This window comes from Patiria miniata, unplaced genomic scaffold (assembly GCF_015706575.1).
Source record: "Patiria miniata isolate m_02_andy unplaced genomic scaffold, ASM1570657v1 HiC_scaffold_12, whole genome shotgun sequence".
NCBI lineage: Eukaryota > Metazoa > Echinodermata > Asteroidea > Valvatida > Asterinidae > Patiria > Patiria miniata.
In genome coordinates, this window is record NW_024037050.1 from 3,403,651 (window position 1) to 3,425,654 (window position 22,004).

General features: G+C 42.1%; 1 protein-coding gene across 1 annotated transcript in view; it reads left to right on the forward strand.

Annotated features, from left to right (window-relative positions):
* LOC119745557 (kinesin-like protein KIF15) overlaps window positions 1–21,704 on the forward strand; it is a 43,478-nt gene extending 21,774 nt beyond the window's left edge. Inside the window, exons 10-26 of the mRNA XM_038221984.1 lie at window positions 2,360–2,418; window positions 2,530–2,593; window positions 3,006–3,120; window positions 4,053–4,186; window positions 5,428–5,583; window positions 6,135–6,342; window positions 6,996–7,132; window positions 8,504–8,683; window positions 9,437–9,658; window positions 10,716–10,823; window positions 12,379–12,472; window positions 13,242–13,372; window positions 14,658–14,852; window positions 16,848–17,009; window positions 17,891–17,977; window positions 20,578–20,805; window positions 21,501–21,704. Of these exons, the coding sequence (XP_038077912.1) occupies window positions 2,360–2,418; window positions 2,530–2,593; window positions 3,006–3,120; window positions 4,053–4,186; window positions 5,428–5,583; window positions 6,135–6,342; window positions 6,996–7,132; window positions 8,504–8,683; window positions 9,437–9,658; window positions 10,716–10,823; window positions 12,379–12,472; window positions 13,242–13,372; window positions 14,658–14,852; window positions 16,848–17,009; window positions 17,891–17,977; window positions 20,578–20,805; window positions 21,501–21,689 (2,469 nt within the window). The 3' untranslated portion in view covers window positions 21,690–21,704. The remainder of the gene's footprint in view (window positions 1–2,359; window positions 2,419–2,529; window positions 2,594–3,005; window positions 3,121–4,052; window positions 4,187–5,427; window positions 5,584–6,134; window positions 6,343–6,995; window positions 7,133–8,503; window positions 8,684–9,436; window positions 9,659–10,715; window positions 10,824–12,378; window positions 12,473–13,241; window positions 13,373–14,657; window positions 14,853–16,847; window positions 17,010–17,890; window positions 17,978–20,577; window positions 20,806–21,500) is intronic.
* The last annotated feature ends 300 nt before the right edge of the window (window positions 21,705–22,004 follow it).

Below are 22,004 nucleotides of genomic sequence, written 5' to 3' on the forward strand. Positions count from 1 at the left end.
TAAGCAGTATCTCAGTGACGAGGTCCCAAAATGGATGCTGGACCTTCGTAAAACTTTGATGGAGAAGGGTTCTCTTTCAAAGGATGATGCTGTCCCCCGCAGTAACGCCAGGAAAACATCCAGCACCAAACGCGCTGATGACCCCTCATCAGCCCCGCCTGCTACAGTATCTGTTTCCCCGACACCAACTGTAGCGCCCTCTGCGACAGGAACTTCGCCCTTGTCAGAGAGGAGGAGTACCCGTTCTAAGAGAAGGCCAGCGAGACTTCAGGATTATTTCTAGTCTCCCAGCTCCGTTTCCACGACGCTTATTCATGGTCGATGAACTGCGCCGATAAACTCAGTGTTTTTCCCTCCATCGTTATGGACACTGAACTTTTATTTTCGTCGTTTTAGATGAATATTTACCTTCTTTTTGTTTTGATTATCTCTCATTTATCCGCATTTAAAGGAAATGTAACCGTTCCTTGTTTTCTTTATGTTCACTTTTAAGTTTTGCACTTTTTGCATGTTTTTTAGCGCTCCATTTATCTTTGCTTTTCCTTAACTCTTGTTATTCAGTAATTCCTTTTATTACAACGAGGACGTTGTAAAAACTAGGGGGAGATAGTGTTGCGTTCCCGCAAATTGCGTAGTTTACTTCTTTCCACACCAATCCATTCCACTCCGTGCACAGCGTAATGCTTGCAGCGATCCTGTGTGCCCTCACACAGCGCGAAGCTTACCACGAAGTCTTAGACACACGTATAAGTGTGCAGCACACTGTACAGTACGCTATTGTATAGCGCGCAATGCGTGTAGCACTCACTGCTATTGAACATGTACCGCCATGGGACATGTACTTAGGACTTAGGCCATTTTCCGTCCACCTTTCCCCGGAGTCGATGCGAATTCCCCTCACACACCTTACCTCGCATCCGACCCACATTGACCCCGAGCATTTAGCGAATGTGGCTCGCTAAAACCTACCCGTGTATTCACCCCTTAGTGACCCCGTACACCCCAGCGAGTGTGTCCCGCTAACCCACTGGCCGAGAACTACGGTAGCTAGAGGTCGGGTTACGTCCTTCATCTCATGGTTTTACTCCATAGCATTAGTGTGTAGATTCTTACCTAGTCTAGAGACTAAGTCTTGTACACAAACCTATGTACCGAGAAGTTATTCCCTTTCCCTTTTCCTTGAGGATCAGTTCCCCGTAAGGCACCCACGAGTGATCGTACTTCGCCCGCTAACCACTGCTCTCGGACTTTCTTCCACTAGAATGTCCAAGTCAGTCGTGTACAAATCTCCCATAGAGAACTTTCCCCGTGCCTTTGTACACGGATGCATTATTCATAACTACTAGAATCCAATGCTCCCATTGGCTAAGACGCGCCCCCAAAAGTCTATATAAAGCGCGCAGAAATAGTAATTCTGGTCATTGTTGTACTGGGCTCTTCCCCAGTAGGTTCCTGAGCTCTGACCTACACAGAGCTCCCGCACGTATGATGCGTTAGATTGTTGCTCTGGGCTCTGACCCCGACAGAGTTCCTGACATGTACACATGTACGCCTTAACTTTACATTGTATATAGTGCGCCCTCTATTGACCTGAGATGTAAATAATCACGAATAAAGTACTAGAGTGTGTGTGTAAGATATTTGTATCTGACTCTTTATTTGATAATGTCTCTCAACCCAGAGAGACGTTACAATATGTTAAGAGATGAAGTTGGACATAATAATACCGGAGTCTTATATAGTGCACGTATCTACCAACAATTAGGTACTCAAGGCGCTGGAAATTATGACTATTAGTAAAGAAAAGTTAATAAAGTTTAGAAATATGAGACCCATTAGGTAGCACCTTATAATGGTTAACAAGGTGCTGTGGCGCATATTGCAGCCACTGCCAGAAACACCGGGGCAAACCCTTCTCTTAGCGATAAGTGTTACTGGATTCTTTAACATGCATTACACAACACACAGGACCTACGGCTTTACGTCCCATCCGAAGGACGAAGCAAAAATGGTAAAGTGCCTTGCTCAAAAGCACAAGCACTATGTTCCCACGGTCAGGATTCGAACATACATGTATGTACCACGGCACACAAGTCGAACACCGTAAATGAACTACAGCACCCCACAGAACTGCAGCACCCCACCCCATGTTGGTTAAATGCAGAAGTTGACGCCAATCTCATTTCTTAATCGGCGGGGGATGGGGGGGGGGGGGTTAGTAATTGCTTATTCAAATCTTGCGATTTATTTGTTGTGAAACACTTTATCACACTGGTGTGAAACATTCTTGCTATAATGTGGGCATTACATGGCCATTTATAAATATTATGTCTTTTGCAAATCATGTTTCTGTTTCTAGGACTCCTTGGGCGGAAACGCGAAGACGTATATAATTGCCAACGTGCATCCTGGAGCAAAGTAAGTGTTCTAAAAAAATGCATTATTCGTGAACTGCTCTTTCATTGCTTTTTGGTCATCTTTGGAGTTTGGGTTGGGAGTAATTAAGATTCACTTTTTTATATTTCCCAGATGTTTTGGCGAAACACTCTCAACGTTAAACTTCGCACGGAGAGCCAAGATGATCAAGAACAAGGTACTCTCATATTTTTCTTGATTGTCAGTAATTGTTTTTTAATTAATCATCATATATTACTTACTTCATGTACGTTATTGCTAAGAACCTGACTCGAGCTGAATATTTGACTCGACCCGACTACCGCTGTGATTCGAATTGACTTGACTTGACTCGATGACTCGACTCGACTCGACTCGACTCACACAAATCAGTGACTCATTACAACTCTGCCTTCTGAATTTACATAATAGGTTAATACAAATATTGACTGCTTCGAGTGGTGTAGTTAAAACTAGCCTCCCGAGGTGATCCATGAAGCATTCTATTTTCTCAAGGCGAAGCCGAGGGAAAATAGGATGCTCCATGGATCACCGAGGGGGTCACTTGTACATTGGGGTCACCGATGGGGTCACTTGTACCTTGCTTGCAGGCTGTGGTGAATGAAGACACGCAAGGCAACACACTCCACCTGCAGATGGAAATCAAACGGTTGCGCGAGCAACTCCTGCAATACAGGCATATCCCGCAGGATCCAAATACCTCAGGTACTTAAATCTAACTTGAATTTGGGAGTAGATTTGAGTACTTTTATCCCCCACTGTTGGCCCTCTCAAACCCTCCCATTCTTTCACTACCGCAGAGCTGAAAAAGTGTGTCGCATCAAACCTATCAGTTGAAGGTTTTGACGGCTTCAAACTGTCACCAGGCAATACCACCAACAGTAGGAGGGTAAACCTGTCTAAAGGGTTCATGCAATGGATATTTCTCAGGAACACATTTTGTGCAACTTTCTACTCCTCCTAAATGTATGAGGGCTGTTTGACATCCCTTTTGGTTAATTTGACCGAAAGGTGCACTTCTTTCAATTTGCTAATAAAAAAGCATTTACAGGTTCCAGATACAAAACCATCGCCCCCTCAATCTGGCTGCCAGACGCACACATTTACAAAATTACAACACCGTCTGCAAATGGTGCCCCACTAAATTTAGTTCAAAATATATGGGAGCCCAGATAGGCCACATAAAGCTTACACTTGATCGTAACCCCATCTAAAAACACTTTAAAATTTTGCACCAGCGGTGCAGCAGCAGTGAGTATGGCAGTTTTGAGACATCATTTTGCCGACGCGCAAGGCTACGGCAACGCCAGTGCAGACCAGAAACCGGAGACTTTATTTTTTGGTCTTAGACCATTTGACTTTTTAACCACAACAGAGATTTGGACAGAAATGTTCAGTACTTGACTTTTGTCATTTTTGATGTCATTGTTTGAAGCCTGTCCTTACTATGTGAATGTAAATGCCGAACAAATTTGAGTGTCGAAAGAAAAAAAGTGTGATTTCTGCAGTTTAGATTAAAACAACTCTCAGTTATACTGATGTGGATGCCTTGATCATCATTATTGCTGGTAGACTGATAGTAAAGGTCTTAAACATGATACAGCTTTCCTCTGCTTGTTGGACATTTTGCTGTTCAGGCATGCACACACCCACAAGTCTAACCACCCCTAGCAACGCCGTATCAGCTATCCATGGAAACGGCGAGAAGAAATGGAGGAGTTATTTCCTGGATGCAATGTACCTCAGGGAGAAGACTGACATCGAAAAAAAGGTACGACCAAACTCAACCCCCACTTTGTTTTGTTTGGGTTTTTCTCTGCTCTTGACTGGGTCTTTACTTTGACTTCTCATTAGAAATCCTGTTTAAAAGGCCCATGCAGTGTAATTTTTGTAATGGAGTTTCAAAAATGATGCTTTGTGGAGACCCAAATATAATATAGAACAAAAGTTTGTAAAGGTCTCCACAAGGCAATTTGTGAAGGTGGATAGGTCTCCACAAGGATTTCACGAAATATGGATTTTACTCAAAAACTAGGAATTTCCAAGGTATATTTATCGTCACAAATTAAACTATTTTATTTAAGTGATGTTGAGAGGGTGGTGAGAGGTTCAAAACAGTCTTGACCTCAAAAATGTTCCAGAAAATCGCTGTCCATTTTCCTATAATGTAGTATTTGATTACTCAAAACTGCGTTTGACCAAATGTTTGGATATTCAAAACTGAAAGCTGCAACTGCACACTGCACTGGTAAAAAGTTGCATAAAGAGTGTGCCAGTTAAAACTGGCGTGCGGCAATCAATATGGGGCACTGGAGTGTTTTGCAGTAAGTATTTTTTAACTGTAAAAAGGCTTTAACCTGCTACCAGGATTTGAACAATGAACCAACATTGACAATAAAGTTACCGTTATCGTTTCGGTTTGCGGTAACACCATGTGGTAATAACTACTGCTTGGAAGATATTAGTTCTGAAAAGAACTTGTCCTACTTATTATCAACTTGCTAAGTAGTTTTTTTTTCTGATAAGAACAGTCCTGCTGTAAGTTCTAAACGAACTTGTCTTTGGTCTAGAACTTACAGCTGGACTGTTCTTATCAGAACAAAACAAAAACTACTTAGCAAAGTTGATAATAAGCAGGACAAGTTCTTTTCAGAAGTAATATCTTCTAAGCAGTAGTTATTACCACATGGTGTTACTGCAAACCGAAACGATACCGATACCCCACCATGCAAAGCCTCAAATCTTATAAAGTTACCATTGATAAAAAAGTGGTACCTGACAAAAAACGCCCCACCTTTGTGTGTTTTGTGTGATAGGATCGATAACTGATCAAATATTTGAGTATTCGATACATTCAGGACATCCCTATTCCAGAAATTGCTTACATGTATGCTACAATTGCCTCTTAGTTCTCGCACAAGGAAACTTGCCAAAATATATTGAGCAGAACCTGTACAGTTCCGTCATCAGGATATTTACTTTTGCCTCTTTTTTGTTTGCGTTGTTGAACAGAATCTTCTTGAGAAGATCTCCAGGCTGGGAGACCTGTCCAACAAGAAGGAGCAATACCTGCAATCCACCAAGATGATCGTCAGGTTCCGTGAGAACACCATCGCAAGGTTACAGAAAAGCCAGGCCAATGAGGAAGCTACTGAGGATCAGATGGTGGTAAGGCCCCCCCCCCCATCCAATTTCCAGACTCCCCCCCCCCCCCCATCCTTGTAGTCTAGGGGCTAGACGTTGTTATTGTTTGATATGCGATAACCCGCCGCCACGATAACCGGCTGCCGCGAGAGGGCGCTATCACGACCAACCGATAATCACCCACAAACCCGTCAGAACGTCTAGGCAATTCCTAAAATCTCCCCCGAAAAATGGGGGAAACTAGTGCGCATGCGCGACTTCTGCAGGCAATTACGGTCCGTTTTCAGTCCCACACATACTACACACAACAAAAGAGACGTTGTTCTGACGGGTTCGTGGTTGATATTGGTTGGTCTTGATAGCGCCCTCTTGCGGCGGCGGTTTATCGGGTATCAAACGATAACAACGTCTAGCCCCTAGACTACCCCCCCTTATATTTTGCTGAATAAGAATTTCTTTGGATGAGATCTGGCAAGGAAATGAGCTAGATACATTGTGTGTTTTTGCATTGGGTTTTTCTTAATGGGAAGTATTCGAGGTATTCATTTGTTGCTTTGTGTGTTTATCCATTTCAGAATGACTTGAAGAATGAGATAGGAGCATTGAAGCAGCAGTTGTCCCACAATCCCACCGTCACGCAGTACGCTATGGAGAATCGCAATCTGCGAAATGAAAACAAGAAACTGATGGCGTTGCAAACGGTGCGCTCAGCCATCGAGCACGACCACGATCGCTCCCAACACCTGGAGAAGGTCTTCAGAGAACTCATGGCCAGTATAGAGGGTGAGGCTTTAAATAATATCCCCTTGACAAAACAAAATATAATTTGGGACTTTTTATCAAGTTAATAAATTCATAGGAAAATATATTTTTAAGTTTGGGTAACTTTCATTCATACAGTTATTATGTGTCTATTGATAAGTGCTTGGTAATTTATCAGGGGTAGATTTCATGAAACTCTTCTTATCTTACGACTCATCTTGGGAATTAAGACAAGTCCCTGCTCTAAGATCGATCCTAGCTAAGACGCATCCTAAGACTGATTTCACTAAAACGCATCTTAGCAGGACGCATCAGAACTACCAATCTGATAGCTGTTTCATGTTTGTTTTTAACGTTTGACGAAACAGTCGTTTATAGACGCGTCTATCAACGTGAAATGTGAATTCAAATCGAAAATGTGAAAAAATACAATATCAGACATTTCAGAATGAACACCACTATTAAAAACCACTTGTCTAATTTGGTTTTAGAAAGCATTATGCCAATCACAGGAATTCAGTGGGGTTTTGGAGCCCCAGTCACAGGCTAAGCATTTCATCTCTGCCAGTTTTCTCTCACTAGGTTTCTTCAGGCTTTTGAGTGTCTGTAGTTACAAGAAGATTTCAACTCATTTTGTGTGATGTGACAATCCCTTCTATCTGTCTTTTACTCAGGAGGTGACAGACGAACCAGTGTGTGCCCTTCTCCCTCCCGGACACCGTCTCAGCACGGAGACCAACACATGGCCGTCTCCTCCACCATAGACAAATACAAGACACAGTGTAAACAGATGCAGGCTGAGAGGGACACAGTCAGTACACTTGTGCATTTTAGTATTTAACAATTTGTCTCCAGCAGAACCTGAACCCTAGACCACTGAACTGCTGTTCCCGTGCTCTAGCCATAAACCAAATCACATTTGTTTACAAAACTGCTTGTTTCGGTCATGCGACACTGTTTACCTCTTGAAATGTGGGCGGGTTTTAGAATGTTCATATCACAGTGTACAATGTACAATGCAGGCCCAAAAAAAAAAAACACCCAGAAAAACATTTGGGTGGCTGTTGTTGCCTTTTGGCAACCAACGGTGCACAAGCCTGTCATTTGCATTATGCTAAATTAAATTTATGCTAAATTAAATCAAACGATTGTTTCTGATCGTTATTAGTTCTGATCATTATTTTGGAAAACAATTTCCATTGACTAGGTTTTGAATGGTTAGCTGTAAAATGTTCTTTAGGAAACCGGCCTGGAAGAGCCGTATGTAAAGACAGTTGCAGAATGTGGGGTACCAGTTTGGGCACTATTTTTGGTCGGAGATTGGGACAACATTCTTTCAGGAGATTATGGGTTATTTTAAAGGAACCATGAGATGAAATTTACTTGGGAACATATTTTCTAAAACCTTCTACTCCTTTATAAGTGTATGAAAACTATTTGACATCCCTTTTAGTTAACTGTTCTGAAAATTGGCCTTCTGTACACTTTTTTAATTGCTTTTCCTGACAACTGAGGGCGCTGTTGATGTGATGTAATTTCAGGAAGACACTGTTCAGTTTAAGGGGTTTTCTGTTTGAATTGTGACCCGAAACATTGCTTATTGAAAACATTTGTGAGAAAAGTTTGGTTATTGTACAGAAACAACAAGGAATCGCCAAAGAAAAGAAAATTTATGATAGCAAAATATCCAAAATTCTCTCAACTTTTGGTACTGAAATGGCTGTAACATTGAGGTTTCTGCCTGGAATGACATCCCACTTTTAATCATAAACACAAGTATGTACATGTAAATTTGCATTAGCATAAAAACCCAAAACACACAAATACTCTTGAAAATGGCAAATTGAAAATAGGGTTAAACAGGACACAAAAGTGCCTTTTCAAGGATAGCATTAATAAAATGACATTGCATAGGCCCTATAATCGTATTATCAGTGAAAGTGACTGAAAACTTGAAAACTGGTGACGCTTTGTGAAAGTCCTATAGCCTTACGTGCCCTTTGTGAAATTGTACTGCAAATTTGAGTCAAAATTGATCATATTTGTCAAAACTCTTTCCTCATATGGCTCTAGTCGTATTGATGATCCCTGACAAAAAAATACCAATATGATTTCATGTGCATTTTGCAAATAAACTCAAGTGTCTACCATAAGATTATTTTTTTTCCTCAAACTCTTAAAGGCGAGACAGGAGCTGCTGGAGCAGACAGAGGTGATGAGACAGACCCAGCTGAAGCTGGAAGCCGAGGTAGCGTCTTACAAGAAGACCGTCAACGAGCTTGAAAATGCCCTGGAGGCCTTCAAGGTCAAGACCAAGATTGAGAGGGACACCATGAACAATCTACACATGAGGACTATCATGGTGAGAAGTTTTCTGTTGAATGTGTTGTCCCATTGACTGTTTCTTGGACAATGGCTCGCCTAGAAAACCTGTCGCCTCATACCATCTCATACCTTGAAATTAAACTTTGCTCAGTTAATCTCAAAAATCATCAGTCACGATGAGCCTTTTCATACTATTACATGTATTCAAATTTCATTTTCCGAATATGGTTTTTTTTTTTTAATGTAAAGCATGTACACCACTTTTGCATTAGTTTGGCACGGCATATTTCATATACTGTCGTGCTACATATGCAGGCAATTAGCCATGTCTCTATGCAAATGGCAAAAGTGTTTTTTCCCCATCACGTTACGACAACAGCTTATTTTATAACACCTCACCCACAGATTCTGTGTCTTGATTGGCCGAGAGCGAGTCACATGGTACTTTCTATTTTTGCTATCTTTCAGTGCACAGCCAAAAGTATACCCGTAGCAACCAAAGTACTATACTCGTAACAACCAAAGTACTATACCATTAGCAACCAAAGTACTATATCCACGGTGCAGTATTTATGTGCAAATGCATGCTTTATCTCGCGGTAAAGTAAAACTAGCCTCCATCGTTGATCCATGGAGCATTTTATTTTCCCTCAGCTTCGCCTCGGGAAAATAGAATGTCCATGGATCACCTCGGAAGGCTAGTTTTACTACACCACTTGAAGCATACAATATTTGTATACTACGATTTTTATTAGCTATTCTGAATCAATTGAACATTGCTTTATTTCAGACTATTACCACCCCAAAGAAGGTGGCACACAACCTGCGCAACCGAGTGGTCATCGTGCCCAGCGCTGGCGACGGCACTCCAATCAATCCGCGTCGACATTCGTCACTCCCCGAGGATTTGTCCCCTCTCAGAGATCAAGAGGGTATCGTTGATGAGGAGATACCGGAACACATGATTGAACAGTGCAATGAAGCGCTGACGGAGGAAGTTAGGAAACTCCAGGTATGATCACAATGATCACCAAGTTGTTCAATTTCAGTTTGGTGGGAAGAGAAATGAAATATTGAAAGGGGAGGGGGGAAGAACCTAAACATAAGGAAGCCTATTGACAAACTGATAGCTTCATTTTGGAAGATTCGAGATAAGCAGGCTTTCAAGTATTCCTACCTTTTCTACTTTTTTTTTTTTACTTTGCTCCTTCTTTTCCTACTGTTTCCTACTTTTTTTGTCCCACAACTCCGAAAATGCAATCTCATTGAATGTATTTCATAACTGTGTTACACACTGCCCTGATGTAAATCACACACTGAAAGGCTTGGGCGCAGGAGCACTGCAACTGTACTTCCAAAAGCTTATTTGAGGATGGAGCACAAGTTTCCAGCACAGAATGTGCCAAATAAGGCTTGCTGTAGGCAGGGTCACGTATCAACAAAAACTATTCCAGAAAGCCCGCAATAGTGCTATTTTTATTCTTGATTTTGTCCCCTAAAGTCCTACTTTTGTTCTGTACTTTATTTTGGGTGTATCCTACTGTTATTCTTTTCCACCTGGGTCTACTTGAAAGCCTGCATAGGTTGCTCAGAGAGTCTTGCAACTTGTAAGTGATCTAATGGAGCTAATGTGGATTAGGCCTGGGCAAGTAGTGGGTGGAGGAGTCTAGTACTCGTGAGTAGTAAAACAAATTCCCAGAAAAGTGCCCCCCAAAAAATGACATGTTAGTATGACGTGAAGTAACTATGAGCAAATAACATGGAAGTCACACCACATTCTTGAGCACTGAAATATCTTTTCCGTGCGATGTTTTGGGTCATTGTACTTGAAAATTTACTTGTTGAAAGTGGAATCCTAGTAAAAATAAACTGCTACTCGCGAATACCTGTTTCTACTCGCGCCAGGACGTGTACTTGAGTAGATGAAAAATCATGAGTAGAACAAGTAGCACAATCTACTCGCGAGTACTCACATAATCGGGTTACTCGCCCAGTGCTATTATGAATTTACTTACTGGGAACTTAATCTCGGATTTTATGAAATGAGTCTTTGTTACTAACTTTAACAGGAAGAGAACTCCAGACTGCTGCAGAGTCTGCAAGACGGAGACACCTGCCATCTGAAACTGAAGCAGACACAGGCCCTCCTGGAACGAGAACTGGAGCAGATAAAGCAGGTCAGAGACTGATTGATTAGAAACCCCCCCCCCCTCCCACTCCACACGTGGGCAACCTCCCAGCACCTCTCCAATGCCACACTGCATGGTCCAGTCGCGCGCATTGTACATGCGTGAACGCATATCAAACATTTGTGCGCACATATCTGGTATTAAGCACGACCTTGATTGGACAAGACACCATTTGGTATGACTTAATGGGTTGGTCTATTTTGGAATTGGAGGAATAGTATTCAATGCAGGGTTGTAAAGATCACGGTTGTAAAGATACGTTGACTTACTGGTAGAACATAATATACCCATGGCAGTGGCTGATCACATAGGTCTGGTGGTTAGGAAGATGTTTCCAGATTCCAAGATTCGGGTGTCGAGTTTAAAGTGTGTAAACCTATAAGTGTAAGTCTTAAATTTGAGACCCTCAAAAGTAGGAGGATCCGTCGGGCTTGTTTTTTTGGGAGGCACAATTTTTTTTATTTTGCGGGGAAGGCAATGTCGGAAGGTGAAATTAAAAAAACCCAAAAGAACCGTAGGTAGCCCATGACCTGAACTGCTTGGGGATGCTACTATTTTTGGGAATTCAATGTTTGCAAATCTGCCATAGCCACATTAAGTTACCTAGTTGTCTGGGTTTTCAATCAAACAAGTGGAGCATAAACAGGCTCAATATCAGTATAAACACAGTCACTATTTCAACCAGGGCTTGTTGCTTCTTTACAAATTGTTCCGTTATTGTCTTTGTCTAAGTAACAATCCCTGGTGCGATTGTCATGTATACCTGAGTTGTCCATAGTAAATGTTACTCAAACACTCGGAAACCTGATCAGGGCGCCTACACAAAACAATAGTCATGTTCTAGCGAAATAACTAGTGAAGTAAATGAGATTTCAGTACTTTTTGAAAATGTCCAGGGATGTTATTTGACTGAGTGTGGCAGTATCGGATTGTTTCTGGTCAGGGTGACCGTTTTAGCTGAATTTCGGCTAAATTTGACAGAATTTTTTGGAAAAAAAAGAGTTTGAAAGAAAATTCGACAGAATGGATTTTTTGGGCAGATTTCTGGCAGAATTCTCAAAAAATGGTTATTTAACAGAAAAACATAGCAAATTTGAAAAAAATGGCACATTTGTTTAAAAAAGCTTTAATCTATTCAAGCAAACCCCTTGCATAATGGGACAGGTTGCCTGGTCTAGCTGCTGAGGTTCACTGGGAACCGGATTTTGCCTGAAATTTACGCAACTTAATAACATCTTTTTGTGACTACAGACTGTTTATAAGGTCATTTGAACCTTAATTAAGGCAATACTACAACATCTGCATGCGATTTTAAGTGTTTATAGTGTATTTCGAGTGATTCTGGGGAATTTGGCAGATTTTTGATTAATCTGACAGATTTTTGAAGTGCATTTAGCAGAATTTGGGCATGACCTTACGGTCACCCTGTTTCTGGTTCTTGGTTCTGCTAACAAGTACCGGTATGAGCCTGAAGATCTAAGAAACCCGAAGTGTTGGATTTGCCAAGTAATAGATGTCTTGTTGAAACGATTCTTTGTTGCAGCTTTTGGAATCAGAACAGCAACAAAAGATGGGGTTAAAATCTGAAGCGTCCAAGCTCTCTGCACGACTTGAAGACATGCAGAAAGACTATTGCAGTAAGTATAGGTTTGAGGACTTAGTAGCCAATTTGTATGGATTTGCTAAGCACGCGCATGTAGTGAGGATGAAAAATACATGCTAAGTGAGAGCCGTTTATCAACCAAAATTCCATGTTTTGTAGTAATTACTGTATTAATGCTCCACAGAAAATATTGTATCCAGTAAATTATGTATATTGCTCCAGTAAAGTATGTAAAGGTGAATTAATATGGTTGCGTTCGTTTAGCTCACCTGGGTTGACACAGGTAAAGGCAGAGGGGTCAGCCACGACAGCCGGGCTAATCGAACGCTCAACCATGGGCCATCATGATCCTGATGTGATGGCCGCGGCCGAAGCCACTGACAAAACGCCACTGACAAAACGGTCGTAGTTTGAGATTTACTGCCTTTTAGTCAATTGCAAAACTCACAAAAGTTGGGCTGAAATTTGCACCTCAAAAGCCGCAATGAACTCAATTAATGATTACCTTTAGACTTCAAATAAAGTCAACATTTAAGTCCACTTGAGATTTCCGCTGTCTGGTTGCCCTATTTGTCAGTTTCTAGGGAATGAACAACGCATGCGTGACGTACTTGCACTTGTGACTCTGCTCCACGAGCAGAGTCTGTGGTGGCTGACCAGAGTTAGCCCCAAAAATGACGTCAGAGCTAATCGAACGGCACGGGGCTGACCCGTGTCGACCTGGGTGAGCTAACCAAATGCACCCAATGGAACTTTAGGTGAATTAATTTTAAACTGTATCATGTTTGTGTTGCACTGTATAGTTGCCAAGAGTGAGGCCGAGGATATGAGAATCATGCTGCAGTCTGCAGACAAAGTGATGGAGGAAGAGAAGAACAAACTACGTGAGGCAGCCACACAGAGAGAAAGAGATGTCGCTGCCCTGGAATCTAAGGTATTGACCAAGCCGGGCACGCTATCAAATCTTATCGGGAAGGCCCCCTTCGTTGGCGAAAGCAGTGTGCTAGCTATTGTTCAGATAATCTGTCACGGGGCAGTAGCTTCGCACAATAGTGTACACAATTCTTTCGCCATTGAAGGGGGCCTTGTGAGGTGCAGTGATCACGTGCCTGGAATTGTCTATAGTGGCAGAAGTGGGATCCAATTTTTTTTTTTTGGGGGGGAGCTCATTTTTGTGCCACCTAAACAAAGTTTTGGGAGACACTAACCAGTCTATAAATTCTGTCTGACCGTATGTAGGTTAAAGTTTCGGTTTAGTTTAAAACAAAAAATGTATAACTCCTACATGCTCTCATGGATTTTGATGAAACTTGGATGCAGTGGCCCTTGGGTGGGAACTGGAAGACACAATTCTTCATCGGATTGCTGATGTCAAAGGTCATATATGGGGTCATTAGAGGTCATTGTATAAATATCCTCCAAATATCCTCCAAATGTTTGTTTGTCTACAGAATTTGGTGGATTTTAGTATAACTTGGATGGAGTGATCCTTGGGTGGGGCTTCATCTCCACTCATCCGAAATTGGAGGCCTAAGGTCATGTAGGGGTCATATGAGGTTGTTTAAAAATGCACAAATAGGGAAAAAAGGCGCGACACATGCAGTCCGTGGACCACTTGTCTAGAGGGGGGACTGAATGGGTTTTTGACAATAACAAAGTTTGTTTTGCCTTCCTCCATGCTCGGAGATTAGGGATGGGCACAGGCCACCAGCCTCAAGGAATCACAGTCACACGCTATCATGTACAGTCATGAGGTCGGGCGACCAATCCTCCCCCACCCTCCCCCTCCTCCCAAGTTGCCATGTCTGAATCCAAATTTTATTTGGGTTGACTAGAATCATCGCTCAGGAACTTCAAACTGGCATGTGTTGCGCAGTGCGTAAAGCGCTCGCCTCTCATCGCTGTGGCTCAGGTTCGATTCCCGTCTCAAGTCATATGTGAATACAGTTGTTTGTTGATTCTCTCCTGCCCCATGAGAATTTTCTCCAGGTTCTCCGGTTTGCCTTCCTTTGCAAAAATCAACACTTTTGATCCAGCTGTGCTGTGTGGTAAGACAGGGCCGGGGTCTCATGGCGGCTGCCTAAAATGCCTTTACATGCCTTCGGCTCAACCACGTTGTAGCTGCATCCTTCTCAATTCTGCTTCTGTTGCCAGTATCTAAGTTTCAATTCAAATGGGTGTTAATACCCCTGTTTCTTATTGACAACTTTCCCACCCAGGTCCTGCGTATCGAGTTGGAGCTGTCCACGGCTGAGCGAGAGATGGAGAAACTTACCGAAGAGAAACGGGAGCTGCAGGACGTCGGCAACACGCTGCAGGAAGAGGTGAACTTCAAGGAGCAACGGCAGGAGGAATTGGAGTCGGTCATCAGGGAGGGGAGGGACCATAGACAGACAATGGCAGAGGAGATACAGGTAGGAGATGAAACAACGATCACCCACAATGACTTTTGAGGTTGTCAGTGAAAACCTAATTCAAAACTTAAAGAAGGATTACAATGTGGAATTCCCACTTGGAAAATTGCCCCTCTCCAAAATCCTAGATTAACCCTAACCCCCTAAGCCCTTTTGCCAGGCACCATCCTCAATCCACCAAAATCCTTCAAATGTTTGCACTTATGTTCAAATGAATGATACCCTTGTAGCGCCTCAATACCTCAAAATTGTCAGACAGTTCTGCCTCTCCAAATGCATTCATCTTCAAACCTCCAAAATAATCCTCCTCTTCAAACACCATTCATCCTCAGTCTTCCAAAATCCTCATGTGCTTTAACACCATTCATCCTCAATCTTCCAAAATCCTCATATTTCTTAAACACCACTCATCCTCAATTCTCCAAAATCCTCATGTGCTTCAACACCATTCATCCTCAATCTTCCAAAATCCTCATGTGCTTCGACACCATTCATCCTCAATCCTCCAAAATCCTCATGTGCTTTAACACCATTCATCCTCAATCTTCCAAAATCCTCATGTTTCTTAAACACCACTCATTCTCAATTCTCCAAAATCCTCATGTGCTTCAACACCATTCATCCTCAATCCTCCAAAATCCTCATGTCTCTCAAACACCATTCATCTTCAATCCTCCAAAAAACGTCAGGAGGATTTTGGAGGATAGAGGAGGGTTAGATTTAAGGTTCCTCTTTCAAGTGCCATTACTTAACTCATTAAGTAATGCCACACCTTTTTTCCCATTCAAATAGACATAACCAAAGCGAGGCTGGAAGAAAAAATAGTCTGGTTCCTTTTTGGATATTAAAACTTATCACTCAGTACTGTTATTGGATACAGGGAACATGACTGAAATGGTGGCAGCATGATAAAGGTCTATTGGCTAGCTTTACAAGCTGAAATATTCTCACACAGTCATTTTGAGAGATGTCGTATTCTGTTTACCTATTACCGTTGATAAAATCAGAGATGAAACTTTTCCGATTTTAATCGGAAAACCGACTTTTTGAATTTTCCAACGAAATTTCCGATTTTTTTTACAGTGTGTCCCACAAAATTTGATTTTCTGATGATTTATTCACAAAATGTCATTTTATTTCAATCATAATTTCGAAGAAAAGTCGATGGAAATGGCGTGTTAAAATCATCGCGAACGTAGTTTTAATCTCTTTCACCAGTCGTTATTGGAGAGTTTCAACGGTAGAAACACAGGGCATAACACTGATCGGAGCCTTCTCCGGCTGGACAAAAGGTTTAACATTGACAGGTGACATGGAAAAATCACTGTGTCGCACGTGCGTGCGAATATACAATGGTACCAGCGTACGTACCGCACCACCGTACCGTCCGCTAGCACATGGCCGGCCGGGACGGGTAGCCTTGTGAAGGATCCTGTGGATGAAATCATTATGTTGTGCAATATTCGGAGGTTTCAGATTCAGTTGTACAAAATGCAATGCTTTAAAAATCATGATGATTATCTCGAGGATAGCGAAGAGAGCATTAGCGAAACATTTCACTGGCATTTGTTGGAAGAGAAAGACGATAATGCCTGATATTTTCCCATGTATGAATGCAAGTGGTTGAATCATGGACATGATTGAAGCACCATGAACGGAGCCCTTGTCTTTCGGACTTTTCCCTCGACTTTCTCAAGTAAGAAGTGAACTTCTTTATTGATGACTCCATTACTCTAACCGTAATTCAGGCATTTTATGCAATGAAAACACTAACCGTTTTTTTTTTCATCGTAAAATTTTGTTTGAATCAAAAATAAAGCAGGAGTTGGTGTCCGGAAATTGGGCATGAAGTGTATTGTACATGCATGTATATGTGTGTAATGGCAGCGCGGCCCAGATTTCGGACACGTATTTTTGTTCGGCCTATTTTCCGATTTTTTTGCCACATGCCAGTTTCATCTCTGTAAAATGTACCCTGACCTGATGTTTGCCTAGTCCTTGATGGAGAAACTGGACGGGGAGTTTGAGAAGAATGTGAAATTGTCAGCCGAGCTGCGTGAGGGCTCCGACAGTAAACAACAGCTGGTGGAGAGCCTAGAGGTCATGGAACGGCTACAAACCGACAACAGTCAGTTGCAGAACCTGTGCAGTGAAAAGGTAAACAGTTCGTCTATTGATGTACCTGTTGGTGTTGGTCGTATTTTAGGCCCACTTCAAACGTCAAACTTCTGCCGTGTGTTACTCAAATAATGGCCCAAAATTTGAAATACACACTGCAGAAAGACAACGTTTGAAGCAATAGCCAGCGTTCTGCCGAAAGTTCAACAAGTCTTGTTGCTCTGAGCGGCAGAAGAGCGGCAGGGCTTCAAACGGCGAATTTCTGCCAGGTTAAATTCACTTGGCACGTCCCTAATCAGAATCGGGTTAAAATGCCCATGTGCCTGCATGCTGTTTGCATTTTGGCCCCCATGGACATGTTTCAAACTTGTCCTGGAAACCCAAAATGCCTTTTTGAATCTCTTCTCAGAATTCGTACTAAGCATCGTATCCAGCCAACCGCTATTCTCGACTAAACACCGTTATGATTGAGATGTTGTGACATTTTCTCGAGCAAGGAAGAGCAACATGATTAATGAACAAACAATGAAAATGCAGTAATGTTATAGTCACGTGGTACATACAGCGCGTTATAATACCACGTGAATAAGTATGCAACATTTTATGGGAGACTTTGAGGGCTTAGTTTGATCAATTTTTAGGGGACAGATTAGCGCAGCATGATTGACGCGAGACAGCGGCCCAGGCTCGTATACATGTATGCGTAACCTTCGGTCAACGTTCTAGACTTTCATACAAGACGGCCAGAGCTTTTTATGCAATCACACTTGTTACCTAACGTATCTTTCTATCTATCTATATGTCTTGCCACATGGACTGGCAGAATAGTGGATATTTGATAAACGCAATAAGTATTCTAGTTGGCCTGATGTTCTACATAATATTATCTCTCAAATATCTTTTCTTGTTATTTTTTACAGGATACTCATTTGACGAGAGCAAAAGATGATTTGGATGCAGCAGGTGCAACTATAGTGCTGCTGCAGAAGAGGGCAGCTGAGGATAAGGTATTTGGGAAATGTTATTGACCATTAACACCTGTGCTATATTGTATTTATTAACTGAAGAATCGATAAAGCTTTTGAGTGCTCCAGTGGTTTAAGCCGCTCCAGTGAGTAACAGGCAGTGCGGTTTCAGGCGCTTCAGGGTCTAATAAGCCTCTGTACTAATGACGTCACACTTTGTTTGCATGTGTACTTTCCTATGGAGCCAATGGGGGTCCATGATCCACTGAGCACCATAGGAAAGCACACACGTAAACTAAACGTGTGACGTCATTAGTACAGAGGCTTATTGGGTTGAGAATGTGGGCTCCAGTCCAGACTGGGACCTCTCGTGCTGAAAAAAAATGTGCAAAATGATATCAGGCCAACTGTACTCACTCTTTGACTGACAACGTTCTCCAAAAATGTTCAGGAGGCAAAGACAAGGGCCTCAGTATTTCAGTTTTTAAAGCAGATTTTCTTCAATATTTTGCACCTTAGATGTAAGTCTAGTGATATCAACTTGAGGCTGAATACTAGACTGGGACATATCCAACCATGGTCCAACTGTTTGAAAAGACTGACTGCTTCATAAGTTTGGTGGCTGACTATGGAGAAATGTGTAGAAATAGAGCCAAGAACCAGACATGCCAGATTGCTTTTGGCACGGTTGATGGATGCAGTACTGAAGGGTTGTTGGACTGGTTGTTTCAGGTGCCAGTCTATTTTCTTGTATTGCATTTTTTGGGACTCTCATACACAGTATTGACAGTTGCAAATTTTCGGACTAGCTCCAGTCTAGCTTGGGGACCATAGGGACGCACCCCTGTATTAAAATTCCCATAGACACCAGTGCTAAATGCCCATACTTGCTAGTAAGTAAAGACACAAATTTCTTTGGATGTTTCATAAGGGCCCGTGACCATTCAGCCCCGGTATGAAAAGGGCCCCCTGGTAAGCTCGTCCTCTCCCAAGAAGTCCTTTCGTACCGTCCCAGCTACCAGCCCAGGAGCTGGTCCGGTTGCTAATCAGGAACTCCTCTATCCTGGGGTCTATTGTTTGGAAGTATTGACACATGTAATATATCCCAGAAGAAACCTGCTTGTGGTTTTTATTTCTCAGCGCTAAACAATAGAACAATAGGATTTTATCTTTAATCCGGTAAGTCTGCTATTGTTCTGCTCTGGCTGTTCTCTGAAGGGCACCAGCAATAAATTGATGCGCCTGACTGACTTCAAAACTTCTGGTCAGATAGGACTATGTACTGGACGAGACTGGGCTGAAGACCGGACTGGCTCTGGACCGGACGAGGTACCGGGGGGCCCTTTTCATACCAGGGCTGAATGGTCACGGTCCCCAAGTTGGTCTTTCCGTGCATAAATTTAGCGTAAAGTTAATTGCAAAATGTCACTCACGTGACCGATTGAAATGTCACACACGTGACCAATCGAAATGTCCCACACGTGACCACAGAACAATTCTTATTTAGTAAAACTAAAAGAGAGGGTGTACATTGTTTATGTATTCTGTAAATCGCAAAAAAAAAAAACTTGTCTTACTCCAAAATTAGTAAGGGTGTGTGTGTCCTTAGAATTTTGCAGAAAAGTGTGAATTTCTGATATGGGCCAGATAACATTTTTACGTCTGATGTCACACATGGGACCAAACTTTGATGACCCCTCCAAATTTGTTGACACAAGTTGTGAAAGTAGAGACTATACTGTGAGGAAGGCAGTAAAAAGTACTAACATGATGAATCAGTGAACGTAATATGTCAGATGTAGTTAACAAGGGGTAAAGTTTAAAAAATCAGATGAGCCCAATTTTATGTCACACAGTGCCCTAAAAATTGCCCAGCAAGGGTTACATTAGTCATTATCATCACCAATATTAGGTTTTGCCCTTCACTGACATATAAACACTGAAAGTTGGAAAACAATCACTCGAGTGGGACTCGAACCCACCGCCCCCTGCTTTCTAGTGCCCACTGAGATTGCGGGATCGGTTGGCTGGTTCGAATCTGATGTGCATGTAGCAGTGGGTACCGCAATCAAACTATTCATAAGATGGAGTTTTCTTAAAGGGAATATTGTTACACTGACATGTTTGAAGTTTTGTGTTCAAAAATGCTGAAAAAACCAAGAAAAACTAAAATGTTCAAGTAGTCTGGTTCCCTGACTCCACTAAAGATGATATGGATCAATTCATAGATGCCGGAAAACTGTAAGGTAAGGGAACCAGTCTAGCTGGCCTGCATCCGTTCATGAACATGTAACCAATAGCAAACAAAATTTGGAGTGAAAAAATGGTAAATTTGGAGCAGTAGTTGAAAAATAGGTTAGGTTTTTCCAACGGTGGTCGGCCGACCACCGTTGGAAATTTACAATAAAATACCACTTTTCTTGAAAATGACTTCACACCAGGTGCCATAATTTTACAAGATGCTTAAGACCGTAATTTACCAACATCCTAGTAAGGTATTTCGTAAAACTTTGGTATTTTGTTTTTTCGATGTTTGCAAATGTTGTATATTCCCTTTAATATTGATTTGCATCACCCCGACGCAAATTCCATCTGGGTATAGTATCAGTATAATCGTATTCTCCAATTCCTCGATGCCCTAGGATGCACTAGCGAATATGGTCACTACCGTGCAAGACCTACGCCAGACCATCCTTCTGAAGGAAAACTCCCTCAATATGACTGCCCATGAGCTGGAAGACAGCAGATACCAATGTGAGACCCTGCAGGCCGCCCAGGATGAATACAAGAACGAGGTGCAGGGTCTGCAGCGGGAGCTAGAGGAGATGACAGAAGAGATGAGCAGCCTGAGCTGCACTCACAACATGCAGGTTAGTGATCATCCCATTGGAGAGGATATCCCACACCCAAATTTCTGGGTTTGAGCATTCTAATTCAGTTTTTTGAGTGGTGTTATTATTTGGCATGAACAACATGCATGAAAAGCAAATCCAATGTGCCTTTAATGAAACAACCTTAAAGGGAAAATACAACATTTGCAAACATAAAAAAACGAAATGGTCAAATTATCACGAAATACCTTACTAAATTGTTAGGGACTGACAGTCTAAAGCATCCTTTAAAATCGTGGCTCCTCGTGGGCTGACATTTTCAAGAGAAACTGTATTTTTCCAACGCTGGTCAGCCGACCAGCGTTGGAGAAAACTGGCTTTTTTCAAAAACTGTTCTTAACTTTTCATATTTAGTTATTCTGACTTTTCTTTGCAATTGATCACACACCTGTGAAGAGGTACAAGCCTGCTAGACTGATTCTCTGACCTTACAATTCCCCAAAGTGTATTGATTGCTTCGTTTCATCTTAAGTGGGGTCAGGGAACCAGACTACAAGAACATGATAGGTTTTCTTGGTTTTTCCAGCATCTACAAGCCCAAAACATGAAACAAGTCAGTTTAACAATATTTTATATAACATACTAATCCTCCAATCCATTTATTTATGAAAATTGCAGCAAAAGCCAATGTTGTACATTCCCTTTACGGCTAATAATTTCTCGATCATATTTAGATGGAGATGCTTCAAAGCGACTTGGATGAGGTCAGAGGTCAATATGAGAGCCTGATGGGAGAGATGACAGAGCAAGAGAAGCACCTACAGACCGTACATGCAGAGTGTGAGGCCAGTGCCAGCCAGGTAGACTCCCTCAAGAAACAGGTCAGTCAGTGCTCAGTCTTTCAGAATAAAGCTTATATGTAGCGGTGTTGTAGTCATGCGCATCTCAAGTCCTCGCATGTCCATCACAAGTCCTCCAGACCCAAGTCAAGTCACAGGCTATTCGAATGAACTGTGGCAAAATCATTCCTTTGTTATGGGACACTTTCGGTTTTCAGAAAATGTGCGCGTGTATCAGATGTTATGACTACGGCTGATTTGTAAGAATCTGGGGGTCGTGTGGTTTGTGATTGTGCGTCTGCGTATATGACCTGTTCTATCAAAAGCAGACGCTTCTGGGCAGAGGTTGAAATTGAGATAGGGCCAAAAAACTCTGTGGGGGTGATTTTTTTTCAATTT